General features: G+C 41.7%; 1 protein-coding gene and 1 long non-coding RNA gene across 2 annotated transcripts in view; both read left to right on the top strand.

Moving 5' to 3' along the window:
- CDADC1 (cytidine and dCMP deaminase domain containing 1) overlaps positions 1-13,621 on the top strand; it is a 50,630-nt gene extending 37,009 nt beyond the window's left edge. The window contains exons 9-10 of the mRNA XM_003357836.4: positions 2,013-2,073; positions 9,181-13,621. Coding sequence (XP_003357884.2) covers positions 2,013-2,073; positions 9,181-9,278 — 159 coding nt within the window. The 3' untranslated portion in view covers positions 9,279-13,621. The remainder of the gene's footprint in view (positions 1-2,012; positions 2,074-9,180) is intronic.
- Positions 19,438-27,211, top strand: part of LOC110255757 — a 35,909-nt gene continuing 28,135 nt past the window's right edge. The window contains exons 1-2 of the long non-coding RNA XR_002336550.1: positions 19,438-19,811; positions 21,685-21,805. This is a non-coding gene — a long non-coding RNA (uncharacterized LOC110255757). The remainder of the gene's footprint in view (positions 19,812-21,684; positions 21,806-27,211) is intronic.

The following is a 27,211-nucleotide window of genomic DNA, read 5'->3' as shown; positions in this document are numbered from 1 at the left end:
GCTAGAGCTGGGCAAGTTTTTCCAAGAATGTATTTTACCAGTGTAAGCCTTTGTCCATTTATTGAGAAACTGTTTTTTTTTTCTATTTGATACAAATGGGTTTTTCTTTACAGTATTTTTAAAAAACAACATCAATAATATATGCTCATTTTAGAGGATGTCAAAGAACAGATGTATAGAGGAAGATAAGAAAGAACAGATATTATTCTACAACTCACAGACACCACCATTAACATGTTCGTGTGCTTTTTGGGTCACTGAAAATTGTTCAGGAATAATTTTTAGTAATTACACGATTATTGGAAGTTCCCTTGTGGTGTAGCAGGTTAAGGATCCAGTGTTGCTGTAACTGTGGTGCAGGCTGCAGTGGGTTCAGTCCCTGGCCTGGGAACTTCCATGTGCCATGGGTACAGCCAAAAAATAAAAATAAACTTATGGAGTTCCCACTGTGGCTCAGCAGTAACAAATCCAACTAGTATTTATGAGGATGCAGGTTCAATCCCTGGCCTCACTCCGTGGGCTAAGGATCCTGCATTGCTGTGGCTGTGGCATAGGCCAGCAGCTACAGCTCCAATTTGACCCCTGGCCTGGGACCTTCCATATATCGTGGGTACAGCCCTAAAAAGACAAATAAAATAAAGTAAAATAAAATAAATTTATAAAACACTGGGGGTTTGGGATGGAAATGCTATAAAATTTGGTTGTGATGATCATTGTACAATTATAAATGTAATTGAGTAATAAAAAATGCTATAAAAATGAATAATTCTGAAAAAAATTATACAATATTGCAACCTGTAGATATAACTTATTTAACCATTCCCCTTTTGTTGGACACCTAGATTGCTTCTAAGTTTTCACAGTTAGAAATGATCTTTTTATGGTTATCCTTAAGTGTAAATTCAAGATTATTAGTTTTTACTTTGCTCAAATTAATAGATTTTAGTGTTTTGACATGTTTCGGATATGCCTTTTAAAATGTTTTTTCATATATATCTTCCCACTGCTTGTAAGTACCCTTTTTCCTGGTGTTAATCTTAACCATCCCATTTCTATAGGTGACTGACCTGTTCTAGATGTCTTCCCTTTCCAGTGACTTTTTTGTAGGTGATAAAATGTCCTGCATATCTCGTTGCCTCTTAAGGCCCATGATATTGATTAGTTTCTCTGATAAACTAATTGATGCTTCTGGACGAAGTTCCCAGAAACTGTACACTTCCTTGTGTCTTTCTGGAGATAGTGCCCTGGTGGGGTTTTTTCGGTTAGGTCATTAGTGATTCTGATGATGAATATTTCTAGGTAAATAAGAAAGGAAGGGGTGTGCTTTGAGACACTGATTATACCCAGTTTTTCTTATCTGCTGCTCCGGTCTTCCCTTGAATGTCTGAGAATCTGCAGGCTTCCATATTTCTTTCCAAATGGTTGAGATGGAAAACTAATCAGAGGAGATGTGATATGGTATGATGAATGCGATCCTATGATATAAATAATAGTACATATTATATGATATAACTATATTAAAAGGCAAGATAATCTTTGTCATCTTTTCATTCTTTCTATCTAGGCCCTCTCTAACTATTTTAAGATTCTTTAGGACCTGGAGACAGAATTTGAAGTGGTGGAGATTCTATAGTATTGGGCATGGTCAGACCCAGGTTCTAATGCTATTGCTGTTTTTAGTCAGTGTGTAACCTTGGGCAAGTCACCACACTTCTCTGGTCTTCTCCTTCCTTACCTGTAAAACAAAGGTAAAAGAGGATTTTTACACTCTTTCCTTCTCTGAGAATATTGACTCCCAGAAGTTATATCATTCAAGGTCATTCAAGATCATTATTAAGGGCTTGGTCGGTATGCTCTTTTTTCTTACATTGTGTTAAGCTGTTTTGACATCTGAAAGTGCAGTGCTGAAATGCTATTTATCAAATCCTTCTTAAACATATGAATAAATGTTTAAATGTATATATGTTTACATAAACATACAAATAAATATAAATGTTCGTGTCCTTTTATAGTGGCAACGGAATCCGTTAGGATCTTCTGTTCCTGAAAAAAATGAGCCTGAAAGCAGAGAGAGTAAGTATTTAAGAGTCCTTTACTGAGATTAACTTTATTGCTAAGAAGAAAAGATACACAGTGAGTTACAATGATCAGGTGTTAGAAATTTCTGTGGTTGCAGATGGAGTAGATCCTTTTTGTAGGTTAGATTTTTTGCCATTCAGTTTATTCAGATTGTGTATCTGCTCTATGCTAGGTGTAATGGAAAGTTCTGATTAACAACTAGTCCTTTGGACTCTGTAGCATAATGCAAATAATCACGCACAAATTGAATTTATAAATTAAATTTATATGAGACAGTAGACAAGAGTGTTCTTCTGTACCAAAATAAAAGCCTCTTGGACACTTAGGAAGGAAAAATACGTATAATTAGCACAGATGGCTCTAGGGCCAAATTATGAAGATAAATAGATTCTTTTTAGAGTAAAGTCACTTTTACTCAAATTGGTCAGAAAATGGAAATATTCTGGTTATTTGAATAACATAATTAACTAAGACTGAGCACAGTTACCAGAAATAGTCTTCAAAGCTTTATTGTGTGCATATTAACACAGATTTTTTTTTCTTTTTTTGCTACTTTATGACTGCTCCCGTGGCCTATGAAGGTTCCAAGGCTAGGGGTCCGCTGGCCTACACTACAGCCACAGAAACACAGGATCCGAGCTGCATCTGCAACCTACACCACAGCTCATGGCAACGCCAGATCCTTAACCCACTGAGCGAGGCCAGGGATCGAACCTGAAACCTCATGGTTCCTAGTTGGATTCGTTTCTGCTGCACCACAATGGGAACTCACCAGATATTTTCAATATAATGTCATCTTTGGGAGATTTTGCAGATCCTCAGGCACATAATTTTGAACATTAATTATTGCCGTACAATGTTATTTTTAAATTTTAGCTTTGTTATCTTTCTGTTTGGATTCAAAGTAAGTGGAAGTTTAGTATAGGTAAAATTTTTCTTTCTTTTTTTGTCTTTGTAGGCTCATAGCTGCGGCATATGGAGCTAGGGGTTGAATTGGAGGTGTAGCTGCCGGCCACAGCCACGGCTACAGCCATAGCAATGCCAGATCCAGGCTGTGTCTGTGACCAACACAATAGCTTACAGCGACCCCAGATCCTTAACCCACTGAGCAAGGCTAGGGATTGAACCCATGTCCTCATGGATGCTAGTTGGGTTTGTTACTGTTGAGCCATAATGGGAGCTCCAAAATTTTATTGGTAATAACAATGACTTGATTACGTTGAAAAATCAGGAAATATAAAAGTCTTTATGAAAATAATTTCTATGTGAACATCTTGATTTTCTGTATTCTGAGTTTATTTTACTCAAGTAGTAAATTTTTTTTTTTCAATCTGGAAAAAATGCATATCTACTCCTCCTTCCTCCTTCCTTTTTAAAAATTTATCAGAAAAAAAAAAAAAGAGGAGTTCCTGCTGTGGCACAGCAGGTTAAATATGTGGTGTTTTCTCTGTAGTGGCTTGGATTGCTGCTGAGGCACAGGTTCATTCCCCCGCCCCCTGCAGTGGATTAAAGATCCAGTATTGCTGCAGCTGTAGCTCAGATTCCATCGCTGGCCTGGGAACTTCCATATGCCCCAGGTTCTGCAAAAAAGGAAAGAAAAAAATGTGGATCTGATTTAATAGTGTTTGAAAGGATAAGTTAATAATTCCCTGTGGTGAGGGAAAGAACGCAAAAAAACGCTAACCATAAAAAATTGAATATGTTAGGAGTTCTCATCGTGGCGCAGTGGTTAACGAATCCGACTAGGAACCACGAGGTTGCGGGTTCGGTCCCTGCCCTTGCTCAGTGCGTTAACGATCTGGCGTTGCCGTGAGCTGTGGTGTAGGTTGCAGACGCGGCTCGGATCCCGCGTTGCTGTGCCTCTGGTGTAGGCCAGTGGCTACAGCTCCGATTCAACCCCTAGCCTGGGAACCTCCATATGCCGCGGGAGCGGCCCAAAGAAATAGCAAAAAGACAAAAAAGAAAAAAAAAATTGAATATGTTAAAATTAAGAGCATCAGTTTGTCAAAAGATACCATTAAAAGAATACAAAGGAAGCCATGGAGGAGGATATATTTGCCACTTATAACCAATATAGGGCTAGTGGCCAGGATTTATTGTTCCTAGATCACTAAGGAAGAGGAAGACATCTCATGGATGGAAATACTGAGCTTGGGAGGAGGAGTCATGATGGGGAGGGGGCAAAAAAAGGTTTTTGTTTTGCTGGCTATGTTTTATTTCTTGACTTAGGTGCTGGTTAAATGTGTGTTTGCTTTGTGACTGTTCATTGGACTACAAATTTATGTTTTGTATCTATTTTTAAGGAAGTGTTTTATATCAATAAGTAATATCCATTTCTCTTCAATTTTATCGGAAATTTATTGAAGTATAATTCATATCATAAATTTGCCCTTTTAATGTATAGAGTTCAGTGTGTTTTTGTTGATTCACCAAGTCGTGCAGCCATCACCATAGCCTAATTTCAGAACATTTCCATCATCTAAAAAAGAATCCTGCCCATTTGTAGTTATCCCCATTTTCCCCTACTTCCAGCCCCAGTAAGTCTTGAAGTTGGGTAATGTCCATTCTTCAACTTTTTTCTTTTCCTTCAATATTATGTTGGCTATTCTGGCCCTTTTGCTTCTCCATATAAACTTCAGAATCAGTCTGTCAGTGCCCACAAAAACTTTGCTGGGATTGGATTGGGAATGCATTGAATCTATAGATTCAATGTTGGGAAAATTGAAATCTTGACATTATTGAGAGTTCCTTTCCACAACATGAAATATCTCTCCATTTATTTATTTTTTCTTTAATTTTATTCATCGGAGTTTTGGAGTTTTCCTCTTATAGATCTTGCACATATTTCGTTAGCCTTTATACCTAAAGTATTTCATCCTTTTGAATGCTAATGTTAATGATACTATGTAACTTCAAATTCCACTTGGTCATAGCTGGTATATAGGAAAGATATTGACTTTTGTAAAATTAACCTTGAATCCTGCAACCTTGATATGATCATTTATTAGTTCTAGAAGGTTTTTTTGGTTGATTCTTTTCATTTTCTACATAGATGATCATATCACCTGAGAACAAAGACAGTTTTATTTCCTCCTTCCATATTTGAATACCTTTTATTTCCTTTTCTTGTCTTATTGCATTAGCTAGAACTGCCAGTATTATGTTGAGAAGATGTGATAAGAAGGAACATCCTTGTACCTGTTATTAGTGGGAAAGCTTTGAATGCCTCATCATTAAGTATGATGTTAGCTGTAGGGTTTTTCTGGGGTGAGGGGGCACATACCCACAACATATGGAAATTCCTGGGCCAGGTATTGAATCTGAGCTGCAGTGGTGACCAGCGCTGCAGCTGCAGCAACACCAGATTATTAACCCACTGTGCCAGGCCAGGGATTGAACCATGCCTTAGCAGTGACCCAAGCTGCTGCAGAAACAACGCTGGATCCTTAATCCACTGCACCACAACAGGAACTCCTATCTGTAGGTCTTTTAGTAGATATTCTTTATCAAGCTAAGAAAGTTTCCCTCTATTCCCAGTTTGCTGAGAATTTTTATCATGAAGGGGGGGTTGGCTTTTGTCAAAATTTTTTTTGCATCTATTGATGTGATTATGTGATTTTTCTTTTTTAACCTGTTGATGTAATGGATTACATTAATTGATTTTTGAATTTTGAACCAGCCTTGCATAGCTGGGATAAATCCAACTTGCTCATGTTGTATAATTCTTTTTATACATTGTTGGATTCAATCTGCTAATATTTTGTTGAAGATTTTTGCAATTATGTTCATGAGAAATATTGGTCTGTAGTTTTCTTGTAATGTCTTTGGTTTTGGTATTAGGGTAATGCTGCCTTCATAGAGAATGAGTTAGGAAGTATTTCCTCTGTTTCTATCTTCTGAAAGAGACTGTAGAGAAATGGCGTCATTTCTTCCTTAGATGTTTGATAGGCTTCACCTATTAAACCACTTGGGCCTGGTGCTTTTTTTGGTGGGGGGAAGGTTACTAATTATTGATTCAATTTCTTTAATAGATGTAGACCTATTCTTATTGTCTATTTCTTTTTATGTGAGTTTTAGCAAATTGTGTCTTTCAAGGAATTGGTTCATTTCATCTAGGTTATCAAACTTTTAGGTATAGAGTTATTCACAGTATTCCTTCATTATCCTCTTAATGTCTATGCATTCTGTATTGATAGCCCTCTTTTGTTTCTGATGTTGGTAATCTGTGTGTGCTCTCTCAAGTTGGCCTAGCTAGAGGTTTATCAATTTTATTGATCTTTACAAAGAACCTGCTTTTGGTTTCATTGATTTTCTCTATTTTCTGTTTTGAGTTTCATTAATTTCTGTTCTAATTCTTATCATTTTTTTATTCTCCTTATTTTGGATTTAATTTATTCTTCTTTTCTATCTTCCTAGGGTAGAAACTTAGATTATTGATTTTAGATCTTTCTTCTTTTCTAATATGTGCATTCAATACTGTAAATTCCCCTTAAAATATATCTTGAGATTTCTTCCTTGACCCATGTGTTATTTAGAAGTGTGTTGTTTAACCTCTACATATTTTGGGATTTTCCACTTATCTTTCTGTTACTGATTTCTAGTTTAATTCCATTGTAATCTAAGAGTAGACACTGTATGATTTATATTCTTTTAAATTTATTAAGGTGTGTTTTATGGCCCAAAATGTGGCCTCTTTGGTGAATGTTCTATGTGGGGTTGAGAAGAAATATATATTCTGCTGTTGTTGGATGTAATCTATCGATGTCAGTTATATAGCAGTCGATTGATGGTGCTGTTGAGTCCAGCTATGCTGTTACTGATTTTCTCTCTGTGGACCTATCCATTTTTGATAGAGTGGTATTGAAGTCTTCAGCTGTGATAGTAGTTTCGTCTGTTTCTTTGCGATTCAGGCTTTTTCCTTACATGGTTTGATGCTGTTGTTAGGTAGATACACATTAAGAATCATCATGTCTTCTTGGAAAATTGACCCCTTTATCATTATGTAATGCCTTCTTTGTTCTTGATATTAATTATCCCTGAAATTAATACAGCTATTCCCGGAGTTCCCTGGTGGCTCAGTAGGTTAACGATCCAGTGTTGTCACTGCTGTGGCACGGGATCAATCCTGGGCCCTGGAACTTCCACATGCTATGTATACAGTAAAATAAATTTATATATATATATATATATATATATATATTAGAGAGAGAGAGCTGCCTCTTCTTTCTTTCTTTTTAAAGCTTTTAAGTCTCATTTGGGGGTTTTTGTTTTTTTTTTTTTGGCTCAAACCCAATAGCAGTCATGGAAATGAAAATTAAAATCACACTGCAGCACTGTTTTACAACCACATTGCTGCACCCATTAGAGTTGCAGAATTAAAGTTTGCCAAGACCAAGTGCTAATGAGGATGTGGGTGGTTAGGAATTTTTATATATTGCTGGTTGGATTGAAAATGTGTATAACCTCTTTGGAAACAATTTAATGTTATCCTTGTAAAGCTGAACATGCCTATACTCCATGACCCAGCCATTTGACTTCTAAGCATATGCCCTAAAAAACCTCTTGCATGATATAGAGGACACAGAGACAGATAATTCCTTGCAACATTGTTCTTAAAAGCAAAAATAGAAATAACACAAAAAATTATCTCTGGAGATTGAATGAAAACATTCCAGGGTATTCCCACCACAGAATATTATATAGCAGTGAAAGTATAATGAACTACATCTACATTGTTAAGCATGGGTGGAGCTTAGAAATATAGTGTTGAATGAAAAATCAAGTTTCGAAAGACTAAATATATTATGATGCAATGTCTATATAAAGTTCAACAAGAAAACAAATAGTATATTGTTTAGTACACGTGGCAAAATTATTTTTAAGAAGTAATGGGATGAGGCATTCTCTTGTGGTGCAGTAGGTTAAGGATCCAGCATTGTCACTGCAGTGGCTCGGGTCACTGGTGTGGTGTGGGTTCAGTCCCTGGCCTGGAAACTTCCATATGCTGTGGGTGTGGCCAAAGGAAAAAAAGAGGTAATGGGGTGATAAACATAGGATTCAGGATAGTGGTTACCTCTGAATGAGGGTGAAAGAGGGATGGGATGAAACTGGGGAGCACATGGGAGGTGATAATATTCTAGTTTGGGGATTGAGTAGTAGGTTTTTGAGTGTTAATTTATGACCTGGCTTTAGAATTCCCATCTCTGTGACACATACTCTTTTTTTTTTTTTAATGTTTCCATTATTATATAACAAGAGAGAGAAAGGCTTTCCAGATCTACCTCCAGAAGCAAGCCCGCACCCTGATCCAGGTGTCCTTAAGACTAGGAACACCGTGCAGAACAGAGCACGCAGGCTTGGAAGGCAGGCAGATCCCTGGAAGGACGGAAGTGGGGATGGGGCAAGAGGAACTTTTGGGGGTGATGGATATATTCATCATATTGACTGTGGTGATGGTTCCTCAGATCTGTACTTATGTTGAAACCCATCAATTCGTGCACCTTAAACACGCAGAATTTATGCACTTGTAAAGCCGTGGAACTTAAACAAGGGGAAGAGGTTGAAGCCAGGCCCTTCTCCCACCTGACCAAGGAGATAAGTCTGTTTTCCTCCAGTCTAAATAATAATGGTAATAATACCCCCCCCCAAATTTATCATTTGTTGGCTAGACACAGAATGAATCCAGTTTTGTTTGTTTGGTTTTTTTTTGCTTTTTAGGCCTGCACCTGCAGCATAGGGAAGTTCCCAGGCTAGGGGTCAAATTGGAGCTACAGCTGCCAGCCTACACCACAGCCACAGCAACACTGGATCCCTATCCCACTGAACGAGGCCAGGGATCGAACCCAAATCCTCGTGGTTACTAGTCGGATTCATTTCTGCTGCACCACTACAGGAACTCTGAATCCAGTTTTTAAAAGGTCAGATATTATATTCCTGCGTGAATTAGCTAGAATCTTTTCTTCAACAGTTGAGAATTTTAAGATAAAACCAATACCTTTTTAACTTAAGCATTATTTTATTCTTACGACCTCTATGACTTTAACAAGTGCTCATTTATTTGAAGTGACGTTTTCCTGACATTAAATTATTCTTGAACGCCAGATGGTGTGTTGGGACTCATACCCTTGGATGAAGAACAGCACCAAAACAAGAAGCTCCGTCTTGCAAACCACTCAGAAGTCCTCTCTAAGCTGGAGTGAAGGCCTCGAGAGTTTTTATTGCACTTTTAAAATCCAGCCCTGTTAACTCAGAAAATAAGGATGGATTTTGTGAATAACTGAAAAAAAATTTTTAAGGAAGCTAATTTATTACTAGCATATGAATGATATTAATGAGAATGTTTTTATTTTAGATTTATTTGTGTGTTTTCCGAATGTAGTGGTGTGTTCTTTTATTACATGTAATGGGGTGTCAGCAATATAATGAGACCAGTTTATTTGGCAACAGGGATTGATCTCTCCTTGTCTTAGCTTTCTGTTAGCCAGCCAGAATGGGGCTGGTTTACTCAAGGTCACATCTTGGCAGAGAATTACATACATTTTCAGAAATTCCTTTGGATTATGAAGGTGATGCCTAGTAAGCTCCTCCAGAGAAATAAACGGACCGTTTTAAAGTCAGTGTGTAGCTCACCAGATTTCACATTTACACCCAAATTTTCTAATAATCAGAATTTATTTAGTTAGAATTGAGCCATAAAAATGAAGTCGGTGGGTCTGATCACCATTATAAAAAGTGTACTCCTAACAAGATTATTAGTTTTTCTCTCAATCTTTCTGTGTATAGACATCACAGTCATTTGCTGGCCCAGGGTGTTATATCACTGATTTGGGGTAGCAATAAGAAGAGATTATTATTCTGAGATACTATTTGCTGTCACCAGCTCTTGCAGTCACTAACAGTGAACCTGGAATTTGGTTGTGATGTTAACGGAGAAGAAATATTTCGGTCTTGAATATTGGAACAAGTCTTTTTCAAGTTCCACTCAGAAATTCTGCCCATTATTCCCTCCATATCGTTAACATAGCGTGTCTCATAGCTTTGAATGGAAGGCCTTTTAAAAGCATCTGCAAACTTTTAGAATACCAAAAGTCTTGAAGGTAAACATTATGGTCAGTTCACTTATATCCCAAATTTATCTTCGTGAATCCTCTCGTTTTTGTTTGCTGCGAAACTTTCAGAAAATTAGTCCAAAGATGAAGCTGCATATTTTGTACTTTCCTGGAGTTGGGGAGGGAGTTGTGTGGCCTGTGGCCCACGGGCCTAGAGTGTGGTCCTGAGGAATGACTGCCCTTGTTTCATGCAGCTGTCCAGGCTCATGCAGCTGCCCAGGCTCGCCTCTGCCATTGCCCCCTTTCTTTCCATGCCATCACTCGGCCTTCAGAGGCCTCCTACCAGTTTCTCAGAATTGTACCCAGGACAATGAATGTGTTGACCAATGCCCTGCTGGGACAGCAGCCTAATTCCCCAGGAGGTCAGTCCACACGGCAGTTGGGACAGAGGGCATGGAATAGAGAGGGAGGGGAGGAAAGAGGCCTTTAGAGATGACAGGCTAATTTGAAAACCAGTAGTTACGCTATTCTTTAACATTTATCAGTATGAAAATACTGCGATTGCTCACATTGTGCTCAAGTTCATCTTAGATGTGTTTAACTGATACGTCGATGACATCAAATATTTTGTAAATCAATCAGAAAATGTCTTATAAAGCCCCAATATCTAGTATATTGCCCGTTTTGTGGATTTATGTGTTAGACATTGAAGAGAGAGTATCAGAAGGGGAAAATAAACAACTGGGAAGAGCTATGATTAGGAAATGGAAAATTGGTATTTCTACGGCACTGTTAAAATGGTTATGATAATGCCATATTTTCTTCTGTGTATCTGGTCAGATTTCAACATTTATTGAGAAGTTGCTGTGTAGTACCAGAAGTGCAGGGAAATATGTGTATGTGTATATACATGAATGGCTGAATCTCTCGTGCCTGCAGCAGTGTCTGGCATAACAGGCATTCAGTACATATTTGTTGATTGGTTGAATGACTGCTGGACGCTGGCTAGACCCTGGAGAGGAGATGTGCAAGAAATGCCCTCTGACCTCAAGAAACTCACAGTCTGGTGGAAGATACAAGCAAAGGAATGAATCTCAGAGTGTTGTCCCTGGACTGGCAGCATTAGCGTAACCTGGAAACTTGATGGAAATGCCAAGCTCTAAGGCCCACCCAGACCTATTGAATCAGCAGCTCCGGGGGTGCAGCCCAGCGTTCCCTCCCGTGATTCTGATGACCTTCGGGATTGCGAAGCACCCTGTGGATGTAACTGTAGGAACAGTGGTGGCGCAAAAGAGAACAAGCATGCACTCTGGTGAGCCATGGAGAAAGGGCCTCTCGGACACGGAGGTCCTGAAGGGGCTTCAGTGGGGATGAGAGGAACTGAGAGGAGGCAAGGGAGATAGATGGTCACACAGGGGAGTAGGAAAGGGAAGTGACTGGGGACTCGCGCAGAGATTGCTGAGCTGTACTGAGGGCCCCCTGGGATAGCAGTATGGACTGAGAGCTGGTGCTTTCCCATCAAGAGGCTTCATCTTTGGCCTGAGAAATCAGAATTTGCACTTAAAAATACATCATCCTTAATTTCAAAGATTGAGAGGATAATAGTAAAGTCATAATTTGAAAAGCACAGCTCTGCATTTGTTTACTGCCAAGTGACAGAAGAATTTGGTGACTAGAGGTGGGCTGAGCCTGGCTCGCCTCACAGCTGTCAGAGTGCATCCAGGTTTACATGTATGTGTTGTTTTGTTGTATCACTGCCAAAGCCTTTTATTTGGCTTTTCTATGGATTTCTCTTCCTCAGTTACTTATTGAGTTTGAAAATATACTATCACTCATAAATCAAAATCTTCCTTGTTTTGCATGAACCCTTCACTTTAAGATCTGCCACAACAATCTGCCTTTTTTTTTTGAGCGGGAGTTGTTTCCACAGCATACAGAAGTTCCCTGGCCATGGATCAAACCCGAGCCACAGCAGCAATCTGAGAGGGATTCTTAACCTGCTGCATCACAAGGGAACTCCTCAACCATCTGCTTTTGACCCACTTTAGAGCAAGTGGCATTTTAAGCACCAAGTTTTTAAAGTTCTGGCATTGCCAATAGTGGCCACTTGGCATTTAGCTATTGCTTTTTAGGATTAAGCACAGTTTAAAACCTTCATTTCATGTTAGATTCTTGGAGTCTTTGTATTTTTTTTTACTATCATTTAAAATTATAAAATATTTCTGACATATAAGTTAAAAGCCCCATTAATCAGTGCCACTTAAAAATGAGGCCCATCTAAAATGGAACACCCTGGGCATAGTTTTATTTAGAAGCTTGTCCATAAAAAATGTATTTATTGTATTCAATGAACTGCATTTAAATAGATTCAGGTTTCAAAGGAACTTAGATCTCTTCTGTTTAGACTACTCCTTTTTAAATCTGGAAACAGGAGTGTCCAGAAGGTGAATGATTTCTTAAAGTCTAGTTCAGAATGTCAGAAGGTCCTAAATCATCATTCAGTGTCAAGGTTTTTTTTGTTTTGTGTTTTTCTTCCATTTTCAGGTTTGTTTTGAAGGATTTTTTTTTTTTTTTGCTTTTGTGTGTGTGTGTGTGTGTGTGTGTGTGTGTCCACACCCATGGCATGTGGAAATTCCTGGGCCAGGGATTGAACCTGCACTACAGCAGTGATCTGAGCTGCTACAGTGACAATGCCAGATCCTTAACCCACTGCACCACAAGGGAGCTCCTCAGTTTGTTTTTAATGTAAGTGCACATTTATCCTGTGCATGTTCACATGTTGGCTGATTTTAACATGTGCATTATAGTAATAAATTGAAGGACTTCCACTATTGTAAATTAAGTCATTTTTTTACTAAAATTATACCTACACATTTCAAATGAACGAACAACTTTATAAACCTTACTTTGAAATAGTAAGTCCACCCTGTCCTTTGTATCACCCCTCCCCAGAGGCCACCAGGCTCAACTATTTTAGCTGATTTATTTTTTCCTTTTTTAGCCACTCCCATGGCATATAGAAGTTCCTGGGCCAGGGATCAAATCCGAGCTGCAGCTATGGTGTACACCACAGCTGCAGCCATGAAGGATCCTTAATCAATTGCACAGGGCTGGAAGTTGAACTGGAAATGCCACAGAGACAAGCCAGATTATTAACACACTGTACCACAGTGGGAACTCATTAGCTGATTATTTTGTATTTATCTGCAGATCTCAAAATCACGTGCCTGTATTGTTCCTTAGTAGTATTTCAGTTTTAGGTATTTTGTTTTGACTTTCCATTATGGAAGAGCTTTCCTTAACCTCACTTTCCTCTCTACATACTTCCAACTTTCTATCCTCCCAATATTCTTTTATTAGATTGGTTGCATTGACAGTCATTGTTTGGTATTATGACCATGTAAATGCTATTCACAGCTTTGTCATGTTGTGTACTGCGATTAGTTCTTTCCTTATAAAACTTATTTTCCTGAATTTAAAATTTGTCTTTTTTGGAGGGGTGTTGGCTTTCTATGTTTTACTGGTAACCTATAGCCAAACTCATCGCGGTTGTTTAACCTCTCAGTATGTCCAAGCACACTTAGGTGTCCTAAAAAGCTCTTGTCAAGGAGCTCCCTCTCAGAGCCTCTGACCACCTCCAGTCTGGGTAACCAGACCCTCTGCACTGCTGTCTTCCTGGGCTCCCCCTCCACAGCTCCCCTGGAGGGGGCAGAGGGGCATCCTTCACTTTCTCCTTGAATTGGAACCCCTGTTTCCTGGAATCCAATCTTTTTCTCAGTTTGGTGGACATATCTTTCAGAAGATCCCTGAGAAAGAATACATGGCAGCAGGATGACTGTCAGACAAGACTACTGTTGGGAGTAATTTGGATACTTTTGAGTGTCTGCAAATGTCTTTATACTACCTTTAATTGAAGTGATACTTTCGTTGGGTATAGAATTCTAGATTGGGAATAACTTCCTCTCAGAATTTTGAAGGCATTGTTTGATGGTCCTAGTTACACTACTAGAATGAGTTTCAAGGTTGTCAATCAGACAAGAGTCAAAAGGGTTACTCAGCAACAGATATTTGAGAACAATGTAGAACAGAACACAGCCTCATGCACTGAAGCAGCCTCCCGAGACCTCATGTTCATAGGCACTGCTTCCAAAATGTCACCATTGGGTCTTCTGTTCTCTTTGTCCTATAAGTCTGTATTTTAAACAAAACAAAAACTCTTTAATTTTATGATTTTGGGGGAGGAAACAGAGGTGAGTTAATATGTTCATTCACTTCTCCATTTTTGGAGTCTCTATAATGTTTTGACTTTAAGCGTGAAATTCCATTCCTGCAGTCATTTTAAACATTTTTATTAATATATTCAGTATAAATAGCCACCCTTTAATATCATTATGCATCTTTTCCTTGGGGGAAGGCCCCAAAGATATTGTGTTAAAGGAGTGTATGTTCTTCTCTTAAGGACTATTTTTAAGACTTGATGGAGATGAGGAATACATGAAAAACTCCTATATATCCTGGCTCCTCCCTTTCCTCTTTGGACAGTCCTTGGAGAAATCTGAGAGGCTGTCTCCCGAGCTTGAAGTCCTCAGAATGTCCACCAAATAAAACTTTCAGGTTGTGCATTTTTTCAGTTGCTTGACCTTGGTGGTCCTCAAGGTCATGGGAGAGGATGAGATCCCTGGAGAGAGAGAAGCAAAACAAGATCAAAGAGGGCACATGGGAGGGCTCTGAGAGACCAGGAGGGAAGTGAGAAACTCAAGAAATGTCATGAAAGCCAAGGACAGGGTTTCAGTAGTTCGTAGACTAAGTGAAAGATGAGGATGTTCCTAAGGCTTTCAAGTAATGAAGGGAAAGGAAAACATGGGTGAAGGGAAGTCTTTGTTTGCTGAAGTGGGCGAACTGTATCACTTAGCAACTGCTATGAAACAAATCCCCCCAAACTCAAGAAGTTAAATAAAACTGGTTATTCGTTCTTTCAAGTGTGGTTTGGCGGGGTGTGTGGGGGGTCACTTAATCTAGGCTGAGCTGGCTGAAGTGGTTCTGCTCCTTGTGCTTGGTGATGGCAGAAATGCGAAAGAGCAAGTAGGAACACACAAGGCTTCCTGAGGCCTCACGTGCACACAGGAACACTCAGAAATACTTGTTCATGAGTTGTGGGATGTTCAAAGAATGACCACAGAGAATTACTGCTATTTACCATCTTGGTCAGCAAAGTTGGTCAGACCTTAGGCTGTGCTATACCTGAGCCCCACCACTCAAGATCTTAACTTTCTTGAGATGTGATAGCATCATGCACCCAGAGAATCTTTGAGTCTTCTGCTTTTTTCTTGCTTTTTTCCACACCCTGGGACTGGGCACATCATTCTGCACCAGGTGCTTCAAGCTGTTCAAACCTTTTCCACCCACTCTCCCTCATCAGAAGAGCCAGTTCTGTTTCCATGTGCTCCATAGGTGAGCAGCCTCCTAACTCCACCTTGTGCCCTTGGGAAACATCTTTTGTTTACTGATATGGCAGACAGCATTTTTCATTCACAGTCACAACCACTGTTTGCAGCCCCATGTCTCTTTAAGTTCCAGCTGTGTGTGCTCGTCCACCTGACCCCTCCCCCAGGGGCAGTTTTGCACTGAGGGAGATTACAGGCCCCGCGGAGGAAGGGCTGGCATGGGGAGAGACTAGTGGCCAGGGCTCTAGACAGGAAGGTACTACAAGAATCCAGCAAAAGGCTATACGGCCAGACTCAGTGCATCAGGGTCACCAGGAACCCTTGTGTGAACACCTGTGCTTCTACGTGCAGAGGTGTTTTATTTCTAGAACTGGGTGTAAGATTTTACATTTATCCTTATTAAATCTAGCCATGGTTAGATTTGGCCCAGTGTTGTAGCTTGTCACACTCCTTGCTAATTTTATTATACCCACTAATCAGGCATCCCTCCCAGCCATTTGATCAGTGTGTTAACTTTTTTTTTTTTTTCTTTAAGGGTTGCACCTGCAGCATATGGAAGTTCCCAGGCCAGGAGGTTGAATTGGAGCTGCAGCTGCTGGCCTACACCACAGCCACAGCAACGCCAGATCTGAGCCGTGTCGGTGACCTACACTGTAGCTCGAAAAAACACCAGATCCTTAATCCACTGAATGAGGCCAGAACTCAAACGTGCATCCTCATGGATACTAGTCAGATTCATTTCTGCTGAGGCTCAACGAGAACTCCTGATCAGTGTGGTACTTCTATCCCACCCACGTTGTCATGGATAACATTGAAGAGAAACAGCCTGGAAGGAAGAATACTGAAAAGACATTTCTTGTAGCCACCAGGTGGCTGCACAGTCAAGCAATGATGCAGGTACAGCTTTTTTTTATAGCAGTTTTTTTTTTTTTTTTGGTCTTTTTTTTTGCCATTTCTTGGGCCGCTCCCGCGGCATATGGAGGTTCCCAGGCTAGGGGTCGAATTGGAGCTGTAGCTGCGGCCTACACCAGAGCCACAGCAACGCAGGATCCGAGCCAAGTCTGCAACCTACACCCCAGCTCACGGCAACGCCGGATCATTAACCCACTGAGCATGGGCAGGAATCGAACCCGCAACGTCATGGTTCCTAGTCGGATTCGGTAACCACTGCACCATGACGGGAACTCCCAGGTACAGCTTTTAAGTGAAACTAGATTTGAACATTGTTGGATCTATGGGACTTGGAATTGGGGAGTGAGGGGAGCATGGAGCGGGTGTTGGGGGGGATGAGAAACTGAGAAACTGCATGTGGTTGTAGCATCAGCAGGCAAGGAGTAGGAGGTTGGCAGCAGAGAATGGAACCAAGAGGGGCCTTGGGAACCATTCTGAGGTGCAGTGAGGAGCCATAGAGGGCTTTAAGCCGAGGAATGACACGATCCTATCTGTACCCTTACACAATCCCTCCAGCCTGGATGTGGAGAACCAGTCAGTGGAGTAAGAGGGGAATGGGATTGCTGGGGTTGGTTCAAAATAAGAAAAAAATGAGGGTGTGAGCAAAGGTGACATTTATTGGGATTGAGACGAGGGGGACAAAAGAATGTTACTGAATTAAACAGAATTGCAGGCAGTTGGCAGGATCTGCAGAGCAGTGGTGCTCAGGACAGCGATAAGGGAAACTTGAGTGCAATTGATTCTTAAAGAATGAATTACTTGGAGTTTCCACTTTGGCAAAGTGGGTTAAGAATCCAGCTGCAGCACTTGGGTTGCTGTAGAGGCGCAGTTTCGATCATCAGCCCTGTGCAGTGGGTTAATGATCTTGAGTTGGCACAGCTATGGTGTAGGCTGCAGCTATGGCTTGGATTTGATCTTTGGCCTGGAAACTTCCAGATGTTCCCACTGAGGCAAAAAAAAAAAAAAAAAAGTATTACTTGTTCTTTCAAAAATATCGATTGGGCAGAGTTCCCATCGTGGCTCAGTGGAAACGAATCTGCCTAGCATCCATGAGGATGCAGGTTTGATCCCTGGCCTCACTCAGCGTTGCTGTGAGCTGTAGGTCACAGACTAGGCTCAGATCTGCCCTTGCTGTGGCTGTGAAGTAGGCCAGCGGCTACAGATCTGATTAGACCCCTGGCCTGGGAACCTCCATATGCCATGGGTGCGGCCTTAAAAAGAGAAAAACACAAAAATCTATTGGGCATTTGCTCTGTTCCAGACCCTGGGGGTATGTTTGTGAGGAACAAACACTGGCCTGCCCTTGAAGGGGGCAGCAATCTAGTGAGGAAGGCAGGCTGAACTGTGTGCTGGGCCTCCAGTGTGAAGTCCAGGAAGCCAGGAGGGGGTGTTTAAACTGAGGGGTGAAGGATGAGAACTAGAGGCAGAAAAAAAAGCATGCTGGTTAGACAGATCCGGGCAGAAGGAGTAACATGGAGGGAAGGCCCTGGGCAGGATCTGTAAGCAGCCAGCTATGTTGGGACCCCTGCGGGAAGAGGGGGCTGGAGGTGGGGAGCCGGATCCTGCACAGTGGTGCTGTAAGTGCTTTGGGTTTGAGTGTCAAGGGGAGTCTTTGGAGGGCTTGGAGCAGGGGAGAACAAGTGTTCAAGGATCCAAGGGTCAGTTCACCTTGGCCGTGTGAGGAGAGGTGTGTCGGGATGGGCAGAAGGGCTAGCAGAAAAGCACGGGGTGGGGGGTGGTTGGCCGCAGCCAGGTCAAGGTGCAGGGGGCCCTGCAAAGAAGCACTCAGATCCCAGATCCCACACAGGGAGGTACAAGTGCTAAGGGATTGGCTGTGCCTGGGCAGGGAAAAGCCTCATACACCGCTAGGATGCCGTCTGTGATTGGGATGTGGACGGCTTGGCCAGTCTGTGCAGGGGCAGGAGACTGCACTCTGCTCTGGGCTCTGTGCGTCTGCAGCTAGGGAACATGTGGCCCAGCAGGGCTTACTTCTAACCCGATGAAGGAGGGGACAGAGGAGGAAAGGGGTGGTTTACCTCCTAAGCACCCCCCCCACCCCGCTCCGGAGGTATGGGGAAAGTCTCCGAGGAGGAGATTGTCACGGATGAGGTGAAAAACACGCAAAGGAACACAGGAAAGCATGGGTGGGGCCCAAGGCTGAAATCACAGTGAGGAAGGATGGCTTCCTCCTCACTCAGACTTTGTTTGTTCCTAAATCTCAGTGCTTCATTGCATGCGCCCGCCCCCCCCACCTTGACCTGTCTGCGGCCAACCACCTCCCACCGGGCGCTTTTTGACCCCCAGATCAGTGCCTCTGCCCATCCCTGCTAGAGCTCCAGATTCATTTGTCCAGCAGCTGTCCAGATGTCTCCATGTGTGTCTCAGGCACTGGCCACTCAACTGGTGCAGAGCCGAACTCAGCATCTCTCCTGCAACTAGATCCCTCCTCCCAAGCGCCATATGAGCACTCCCCACAGCCACAGGCCCTGACATAAAGGAGGGTCACGTGTTCTAAAACAAGGTCCCAGGACAAAAAGCCTGTGGAACTGACTTAAAAAAACATCTTAGGGGAGTACCCGGCGTGGTTCAGCGGTTAACCAATCCAGCTAGTATCCACGAAGAAGCAAGTTCGATCCCTGGCCTCGCTCAGTGGGGTAAGGATGGGCGTTGCCATGAGCTGTGGTGTGGGTCGCAGAGGCACCTGGGATCCCGCGTGGCTGTGCCTCTGGTGTAGGCCTGGGACTACAACTCTGATTGGACCCTTAGCCTGGGAGCCTCCATATGCCGGGGGTGCGGCCCTAGAAGACAAAAAACCAAAAAAACGCTTTAGGGAGTGAAGTAGAATAACGCGCAGAAAGTTAAAGGGCGGGGGGAAACCTGGCATAAGACAGTCATGTGACTTAAACGGGGGGGTGGGGCTTGTGGGTTTTAAGCCAGATCTCGTGACGTAAAGCGGGTGCGACAGGGCGCAGACTCAAAGCCGGGCCAGGTGCCCTAAAGCCGTGGTACCTGACGTCAAACCAGAGCACCCGACCTCAAGCTGCGGGATGTGACGTAAGGCCGCGACCACGAGTGAGGGTCGAGCGGCCCCGGCACCGGGCCTGGAACTGAGCCCGGGCCCCACGGAGCCCAGACTCCCGGCGCGGCGTATTTCCTCCCTCGCAGAGCTGATTTGAAGCTTGAGGGGAGGGCGGAGGGGTCCCGGACCCCGTCCACGGTCGCACGGCCTGAACTCTCGGGACCGACTCCGCCGGCCAGGGCCCCCGTCTGCCCACGGGCCAGGAGCCAGGTAAGAGCAGGCGGACCATGCAGCGGGTCCCCGGGCTGCAGCGCGAGACCACCTTTTGAGGCGCACGGGTTTGCTCTTGAGCTGCTGCTCTTGTTCAGGAAAAGCTGCGAGCAGTGACTTGGTCCAGGGGAACTTTGGTTCCTCCTCTCACCCCCGCTGTCCGCCCGGCTCAGCCTGCCGGAGGTGGGAAGGGGGCTGACCTCCGGGAATCGGGGCAGCGGCCGTGCCGAGTCTCTTTTGGATTCGCAGAGCCCCTTGTCCTGACAGCGGGGGAGGCGGGGTGGAGGGTCGGGGGCTGTGCAGTGTGACTCCAGTAATAGCCATGAGCTTTCCAAAACAGTGCACCCTAACCTTCTTGTAAAGACGTAGTAGATGCTCAGTAACCGTTACATTAATGACTATATACATGTCATTTTCCAAATAGACTTACTCAGATGTTACAGCCTTTATTAGCCTTCAGTAAACTTTAAAGTGCCAGCCAAACACGTGATCCCTCAAGATGATGAAAGCGGTCTTTGTACCAACAATAGTTGTTGGTACAAAGGGCTCAGGTGTGTTGAGCCTGCCTTCTCTAGTGCTACTAAAAACGGGTCTGGGGGTGCAGCATCCTGCACAAGGAAGAAACTTAATAAAGGTGCCAGTTCATGGGTCCCACTCCAGACCTGCAGAATCACAGTTTCTTCCATGGGTCCTAGAATGCTTTGTATGCATATGGACAAGGTTTGAGAGGCAAGGTTTACACCAGGACTGATCACCCCAGGCTTACAATGAAGATAACATGGCGAGTTTTAAGACCTGTGTGACCTCCCTCTCAGGTTCTGTCTGTTGGCCTGGGTGAGAGTGCATTTTTAAAAAATGAAGTGGAGTTGACATACCATATTGTATTTGTACAACATCGTTCAGGTAAACAATATAATTTATAGACTACAAATAAATTTGCTTTTTAATGGCCACACCTGCAGCCATTAAAATATATATTATTATTTTCAAACAAATCAGTGATGTAAACAACTTGATGGTCTGGATCCTTGGTGCTGTGGAGTCTCAGCTCACCTGGGGACTCCTGTGAGTAGTCCTTTGGGTCAGATGGGCCCTGAGATGAGAAGGGCCTAAAGGACTTGAGGGCTAGTACCTGTGGGTAGATTGCTAAGGGCGACCCCTCACACAAGCCTAAACCCACCATGTGGTTCCCACCCAGCCAGCAGCATCCACCCTAGGCAACAATGAGGAGCTCAGGCCGAGGGAACTTGCACTTGTGGAAGTTCTTACCAGAGCCCTCATGGTGCTCAGTCGTCTCAGGTGTGCCATGCCTGATACTCTGAATACGGGTCTGAGGGAGTAACATCTGCACCAACAGAAAACTTGTTAAAGATGCCATTTCATTCCCCACAGGAGAATCATAATTGAAAGTGAGGCCCTGATCCCACCTCCCCCAAATGTGTATACACTTTAAAGCTTTGGAAGAAATGTCTGCTACATGGTTCCCATGCAGTTTCCCATTGATATTACATGATGCGTATTTGGAAATAACATCACCTGTGCCCTCCCCACAGACTCTGTTGATCTGGGCAGAGGGTGGGAGCATCCGTGTTAACTCCAGGTGATTCTGAGGTTGGGCCAGGTCTAAGCACAAGGGTGCTGGGTACATTGGTGAGAGTTGCTTTCAGTCTTTGGTCCATTTGCCTTTGGGGAGGTGTGGGCGTCTGCTCTACAATGGGGTGGAAGGGGCAGGGCTGCGTAGCCCACTTACTCTCTCCTGTAGCAGAATTGTTGGGCGTCTGTGTGAGCAGAGAGCACATGTAGACAGGAAATAAAAAGCTCATAGTTTGGTCTCCATGCAGGAGCTCATTGTTCTGAATCTCATTTTCAAAAGGCCGTCGAATGTTCTCAAGATACTGATGTGACTCCTCAACATACATCGGATGAGAAATGACCCAGAGCAGGAGGAAGAAGAGGGGGAAAAGGCCGCTTTTCAGGAAGCTGTCCTGTCCCAGGTCAGAGGTTGTGTCTGCTTTTTCACCTGAAATGTCATGGATTGAGAATCTGTAAACTTTTAATTTTCTCCTTCTGTTGTTTTCAACAACTATGTGTTTTTTGTTTTTGTTTTTTTCCTTCTTGTGATAGTCAAAGTCAGCTCTTTAGAATGCTTCTGCTCTGTGTTCCAGAGCCCTTTCCCATTGTCTGCATCCAGGCCCCTATAGAGCATGGAGAATTCTCACCATGAATTAATGAATTCAACTATTGAAATTATTCTTTTTGTGAAAGATGAACACGAGATGGCATTAATATCCAGTCATCCATGGGATGATTTTGGATGTTGAGTTATTAGTGAAGAAAGGGAAAGTGGAATGATTAATGTACATCTCAATGCAATATGAGCTTACCAAAACAGGATTAAGGAAATGCCCTTTTTTTGCTAAGAATTGAATTTTTTCTGTTTCAGTTGATTTACAGTGTTCTGTCAATTTCAGCTATACAGCAAAGTAACCCAGTCACACAATTCTCACATTATCCTCCATCATGTTCCATCGCAAGTGACTAGATAGAGTTCCCTGTGCTATACAGCCAGATCTCATTGCTTATCCACTCCAAATGCCATAGTTTGAGAAAATGCACTTTTAAATGGGATGTCATTAGTGGTCCAGATAACTTAAAAAGCTCTGAAAAAAAGTAATTAAGAAGGATTTACTCTGTGTATTGATAAGAAATACTATTTAAATATAGTATTAGAATCAGAATATGGGAGGTATATATGGACTGAAATTTGCATAAAACTTTTTTTCATGATAGTTTCAGGTTATAATTATGTATTTTTTCCCAGAATACCTACAGCAGTGATAATGTGTCTTGTTTGCTTCAGTCACCTGACAATCATTTGTCCCATTGCACCTGTTCACTGGTTCAGATGCTTTCTGTAATATTCCTCTGCTGTGAAGTTCATAGGTATATTTTTTTTACCTTTAGTAAGGGTTTGGTGTGATTCACTGAGAAATGCGAATAAACTATCACAGTAAATTTGGAAACTCTCATTTCTTAGTTTGCCTTTGTTCTTTATTGTGGTTGGAAAAAATTAAGATCTAGTCTCTTGTCAGGTTTGATGATTATAATACAATACCATTAGGAGTTCCTATTGTGGCTCAGCAGTAACGAACCCGACTAGCATCCATGAGGACACGGGTTTGTTTGATCCCTGGCCTCGCTCAGCAGGTTAAGGATCTGGCGTAGCTGTGACTGTGGTTGGCAGCTAGAGCTTCAATTTGACCTCTAGCCTGGGAACTTCCATATGCCACAGGTGCAGCCCTAAAAAGAAAAAAAATATTCCATTGCCTTTATTAACTATACTGTGCATCAGATCTTTAGGAATCAAAATTAGTTAAAAGTTTGTACCCTTAGGCTTCCTGATGTGGTGCAGCGGAAACGAATCTGACTAGGAACCATGAGGTTACAGGTTCAATCCCTGGCCTCGCTCAGTGGGTTAAAGATCCGGCGTTGCCTTGAGCTGTGGTGTAGATCACAGACATGGCTCAGGTCTGGCGTTGCTGTGGCTGTGGTGTAGGCCAGCAGCAACAGCCCCGATTAGACCCCTAGCCTGGGAACCTCCGCATGCAGGTGCAACCCTAAAAGGACAAAAGACAAGAGACAAAAAAAAAAAATTTGTACCCTTAAACAATATCTCTCCTATTCTCCCACACCTCAGCCCCTGGTAACCAACATTCTATTCTTTGTTTTGTGAGTTTGGCTTTTTTTTTTTTTTTTTTTGGATTTTAACTGTAAATGGTATCACATAGTATTTGTCTTTCTCTTTTTGAACTTATCTCAGCATAATGTGCCCAGGGTACATCATTTTTGAAAATGGTAAACTTTCTTTCTAACAGCTGAATAATACCCAATGTATGTATATATGTATATAGATAAATGTATAGATATCACATCTTTCTTATCCATTTATCTCTTTAATAATTATTTTTAGGGCCACACCTGCGGCATATGGAAGTTGATGGGCCTAAGGGTCAAATTGGAGCTACAGCTGCTGGCCTATACCACAGCTCACAGTAACACCAGATCGTTAACCCACTGAGCAAGGCCAGGGATCGAACCTCCATCCTCATGGATACTAGTGAGATTCTTTTCTGCTGAGCCACAATGGGAACTTCCTATTTTTACTTTTTTGATAAACCTTCATTTTGTTTTCCATAGTATCTGCAAAAATTATATCCCTACTAAAAGTTCACAAGCATTCCCTTTTGTCCACATCCTCAGCAATGCTTACTGTCTCTTGTCTCTTTGTTGATAGCCGTTCTAACAGGTGTGAGATAATATCTTACTATGGTTTTGATTTGCATTGTACTGATGATTAGTCATGTTGAGCAGATTTCCATATGGCTATTGGCCATCCGTATGTCTTTTTTGGGAAAAAAATCTATTTCCTTTGCTCATTCATACATTGCATTGTTTGGTTTCTTGTGGCATGAGTTTTTTAATTTTGATTGTATGCCCTATATCTAATATATGGTTTTCATTTTTTCCCATTTAATAGTTGGCTTTTTTGTTGTTTATTTTGTTGTACAAAAGCTTTTAGGTTTGATTTATTCTTGGTTGTTGACTTTTGCTTTTGTATTTTTGCTTTTAGTGTCATATCCAAAAATAATCATCAAAACCAACGGGGAGGAGTTTCTTACCTTTTCTTTTTCTTTTTTAAAAAATTACAGTTCATTTATAATGTTGTGCTAATTGTATAGCAAAGTGATCCAGTCATACATATATGTATACATTCTTTTTCTCATATTATCTTCCATCATTTTCTATCCTAAGAGGTGGGAATATAGTTCCCTGTGCTATATAGTAGGATCTCGTTGCTTATCCATTTTATTTATTTAATTATTTTTTTGTCTTTTTGCCTTTTCTAGGGCTGCTCCTGTGGCATATGGAGGTTCCCAGGCTGGGGTGTAATCGGAGCTGTAGCTGCCAGCCTACACCACAGTCACGGCAACACCGGATCCTTAATCCACTGAGCAAGGCTAGGGATCGAACCCGCAACCTCGTGGTTCCTAGTCGCATTCGTTAACCACTGAGCCACAGAGGGAACTCCGCTTATCCATTTTAAATGTAATAGTTTGCATCTACTAACTTCAAGCTCCCAGTGCATTCCACTTCTTCCCCTCTCGTCCATATGTTTTCTTTTAGGACTTTAAAGGTATCAAGTCTTAGATCTGTCTTCAGTTACTTCTTGTGAGTGGATTAAGATAGGCATCCAATTCTGTATTTTGCTAGTGTTTATCCAAGTTGTCCAACACCATTTATTGGAAGCATTATTTCTGTGTGGTTGTTCTTGGTTACCTTATCAAAAATCTTATATTTGGGGAGTTCCCGTCGTGGCGCAGTGGTTAACGAATCCAACTAGGAACCATGAGGTTGCGGGTTCGGTCCCTGCCCTTGCTCAGTGGGTTAACGATCCGCGTTGCCGTGAGCTGTGGTGTAGGTTGCAGACGCGGCTCGGATCCCGCGTTGCTGTGGCTCTGGCATAGGCCGGTGGCTACAGCTCCGATTCAACCCCTAGCCTGGGAACCTCCATATGCCGCGGGAGCGGCCCAAGAAATAGCAACAACAACAAAAGACAAAAAAAAAGAAAAAAAAAAATCTTATATTTGGGAGGTTTAATTCTGGGCTGTCTATTCTGTCCCATTGCTCTGGCTGTCTATTTTTATGCCACCACCATGGTGTTTTAGTAGTGTTTTATAGATTGTAGTAGAGTTTGAAATGAGGAACTCTGATGCCTCTGGTTTTGTTCTTTGTCAGGATTCTTTTGGCTATTCAGTTCTTTTCTGTTCCATAAAAAGCTTAGAATTGATTTTTCTATTTCTGTGGAGAATGCCATTGAATCTTTCAGAGAGATTTCTTTGACTCTACAGGTGGCATTAAGGACCTTTTAATCTTACAAATTCCTCTGATCTATGATCTTCCCATTTATTAGTGTTTTCAATTTATTTTATGTCTTGTAGTGTTCAATGAAGAGACTTTCCCCAACTTTGTTAAATTTATTTCAAGGTATTTTATCATTTTTGATGCTATCATAAATTAGATACTTTTTATTTTTTCAGATGTTTTGCTAGTTGTTTATAGAAATACAATTGATGTATATTGATTTTATATACTGCAATTTTACCTACTTTGGGATTCCTTGGGATATTTTAATACACTAAATAATACTATCTTCAAATAATGAAATATTTAGTTCTTCTGATTTGGATGCCTTTCTTTGTCTTGCCTAATTGCTCCAGCTAATACTTCCAGTGCTGTTTTGGAGAAGAGTGAATAAGTGGGCATCACTGTCTTGTTCATCTTAGAAGAACAGCTTTAACCTTTCTACCATTGAGTGTGATGTTAGTCATGGACTTGTTACATGTGGCCTTAATTATGTTGAGGGATCTTCCTGCCAGACTCAATCTGTTCAGAGTTTATAATCATAAGAGAACTTCCCCTTGTCCAGTGCTTTCTCTGCATCTATTGAAATGATCAGGATTTTAATTTTTTACTCTACTAATGTGGTGTATCCCACATACATGTGTGTGTTGAACCATTCTTACATCCCACTTGATCACAATGTATAATAATTCACAATGTATTGTGTAATTCGACTCGCTGATATTTTGTTTAGAATTTTTACATCTATATTAATCAGTGTTATTGGCCTGTAGTTTTTTTTGCTTGTAGAATCTTTATCTGGCTTTGGTATCCTGGAAATGCTGGCCTCATAGAACAAGTTTGAAAGTATTCCTTTCTTTTCAGTTTTTTGGAAGAGTTTGAGAATTATTGGTGTTAACTCCTCTTCATAGGATTGGTAGAATTCACCAGTAAAGTCGTCTGGTTCCTGAGTTTCCTGTGTTAGGAGTTTTTTGATTATTGATTCAATCCCTTGTTTTTGGTGTGTTCAGGTTTTCTGTTTTTTCTTGATTCAGTCTTGATAGGTAGTGAGTTTCTAGGAATTATCAGTTTCTTCTAGAGTATCTAATTTGTTGGCATATAATTGTTCCTAGTAGTCTCTTATGATGCTGTGTTTCTGTAGCATCAGGTGTAATGTCTCCTCCCTCATTTCTAATCTTGGGTCTTCTCTCTTTTTTCCTAGTCTAGCTAAAAGTTTGTGAATTTTATGGTTTTTAAAATCTAGCTTTAATTTGTTGATCCTTCCTATTGATTTTCTCGTATATATTTTATTTTACTCTATAATCTTTCTTACATCCTTCCTTTGGTAACTTTGGAGTAAATTTCTTCTTTTTCTAGTTCTTTGAGGTTGATTGCTTTGAGAACTTTCTAATTTCTTGTCATGCACTTATTGCTATAAACTTTCCTCTCTGAACTGCTTTTGCAGCATTCTTTAGGATTGAGTATGCTGTATTTCCACT

This window comes from Sus scrofa, chromosome 11 (genome assembly GCF_000003025.6).
Source record: "Sus scrofa isolate TJ Tabasco breed Duroc chromosome 11, Sscrofa11.1, whole genome shotgun sequence".
NCBI classification, from domain to species: domain Eukaryota; kingdom Metazoa; phylum Chordata; class Mammalia; order Artiodactyla; family Suidae; genus Sus; species Sus scrofa.
The sequence above is the reverse complement of the archived record's forward strand: the minus strand, read 5'-3'. Positions and strand labels throughout refer to the sequence as shown.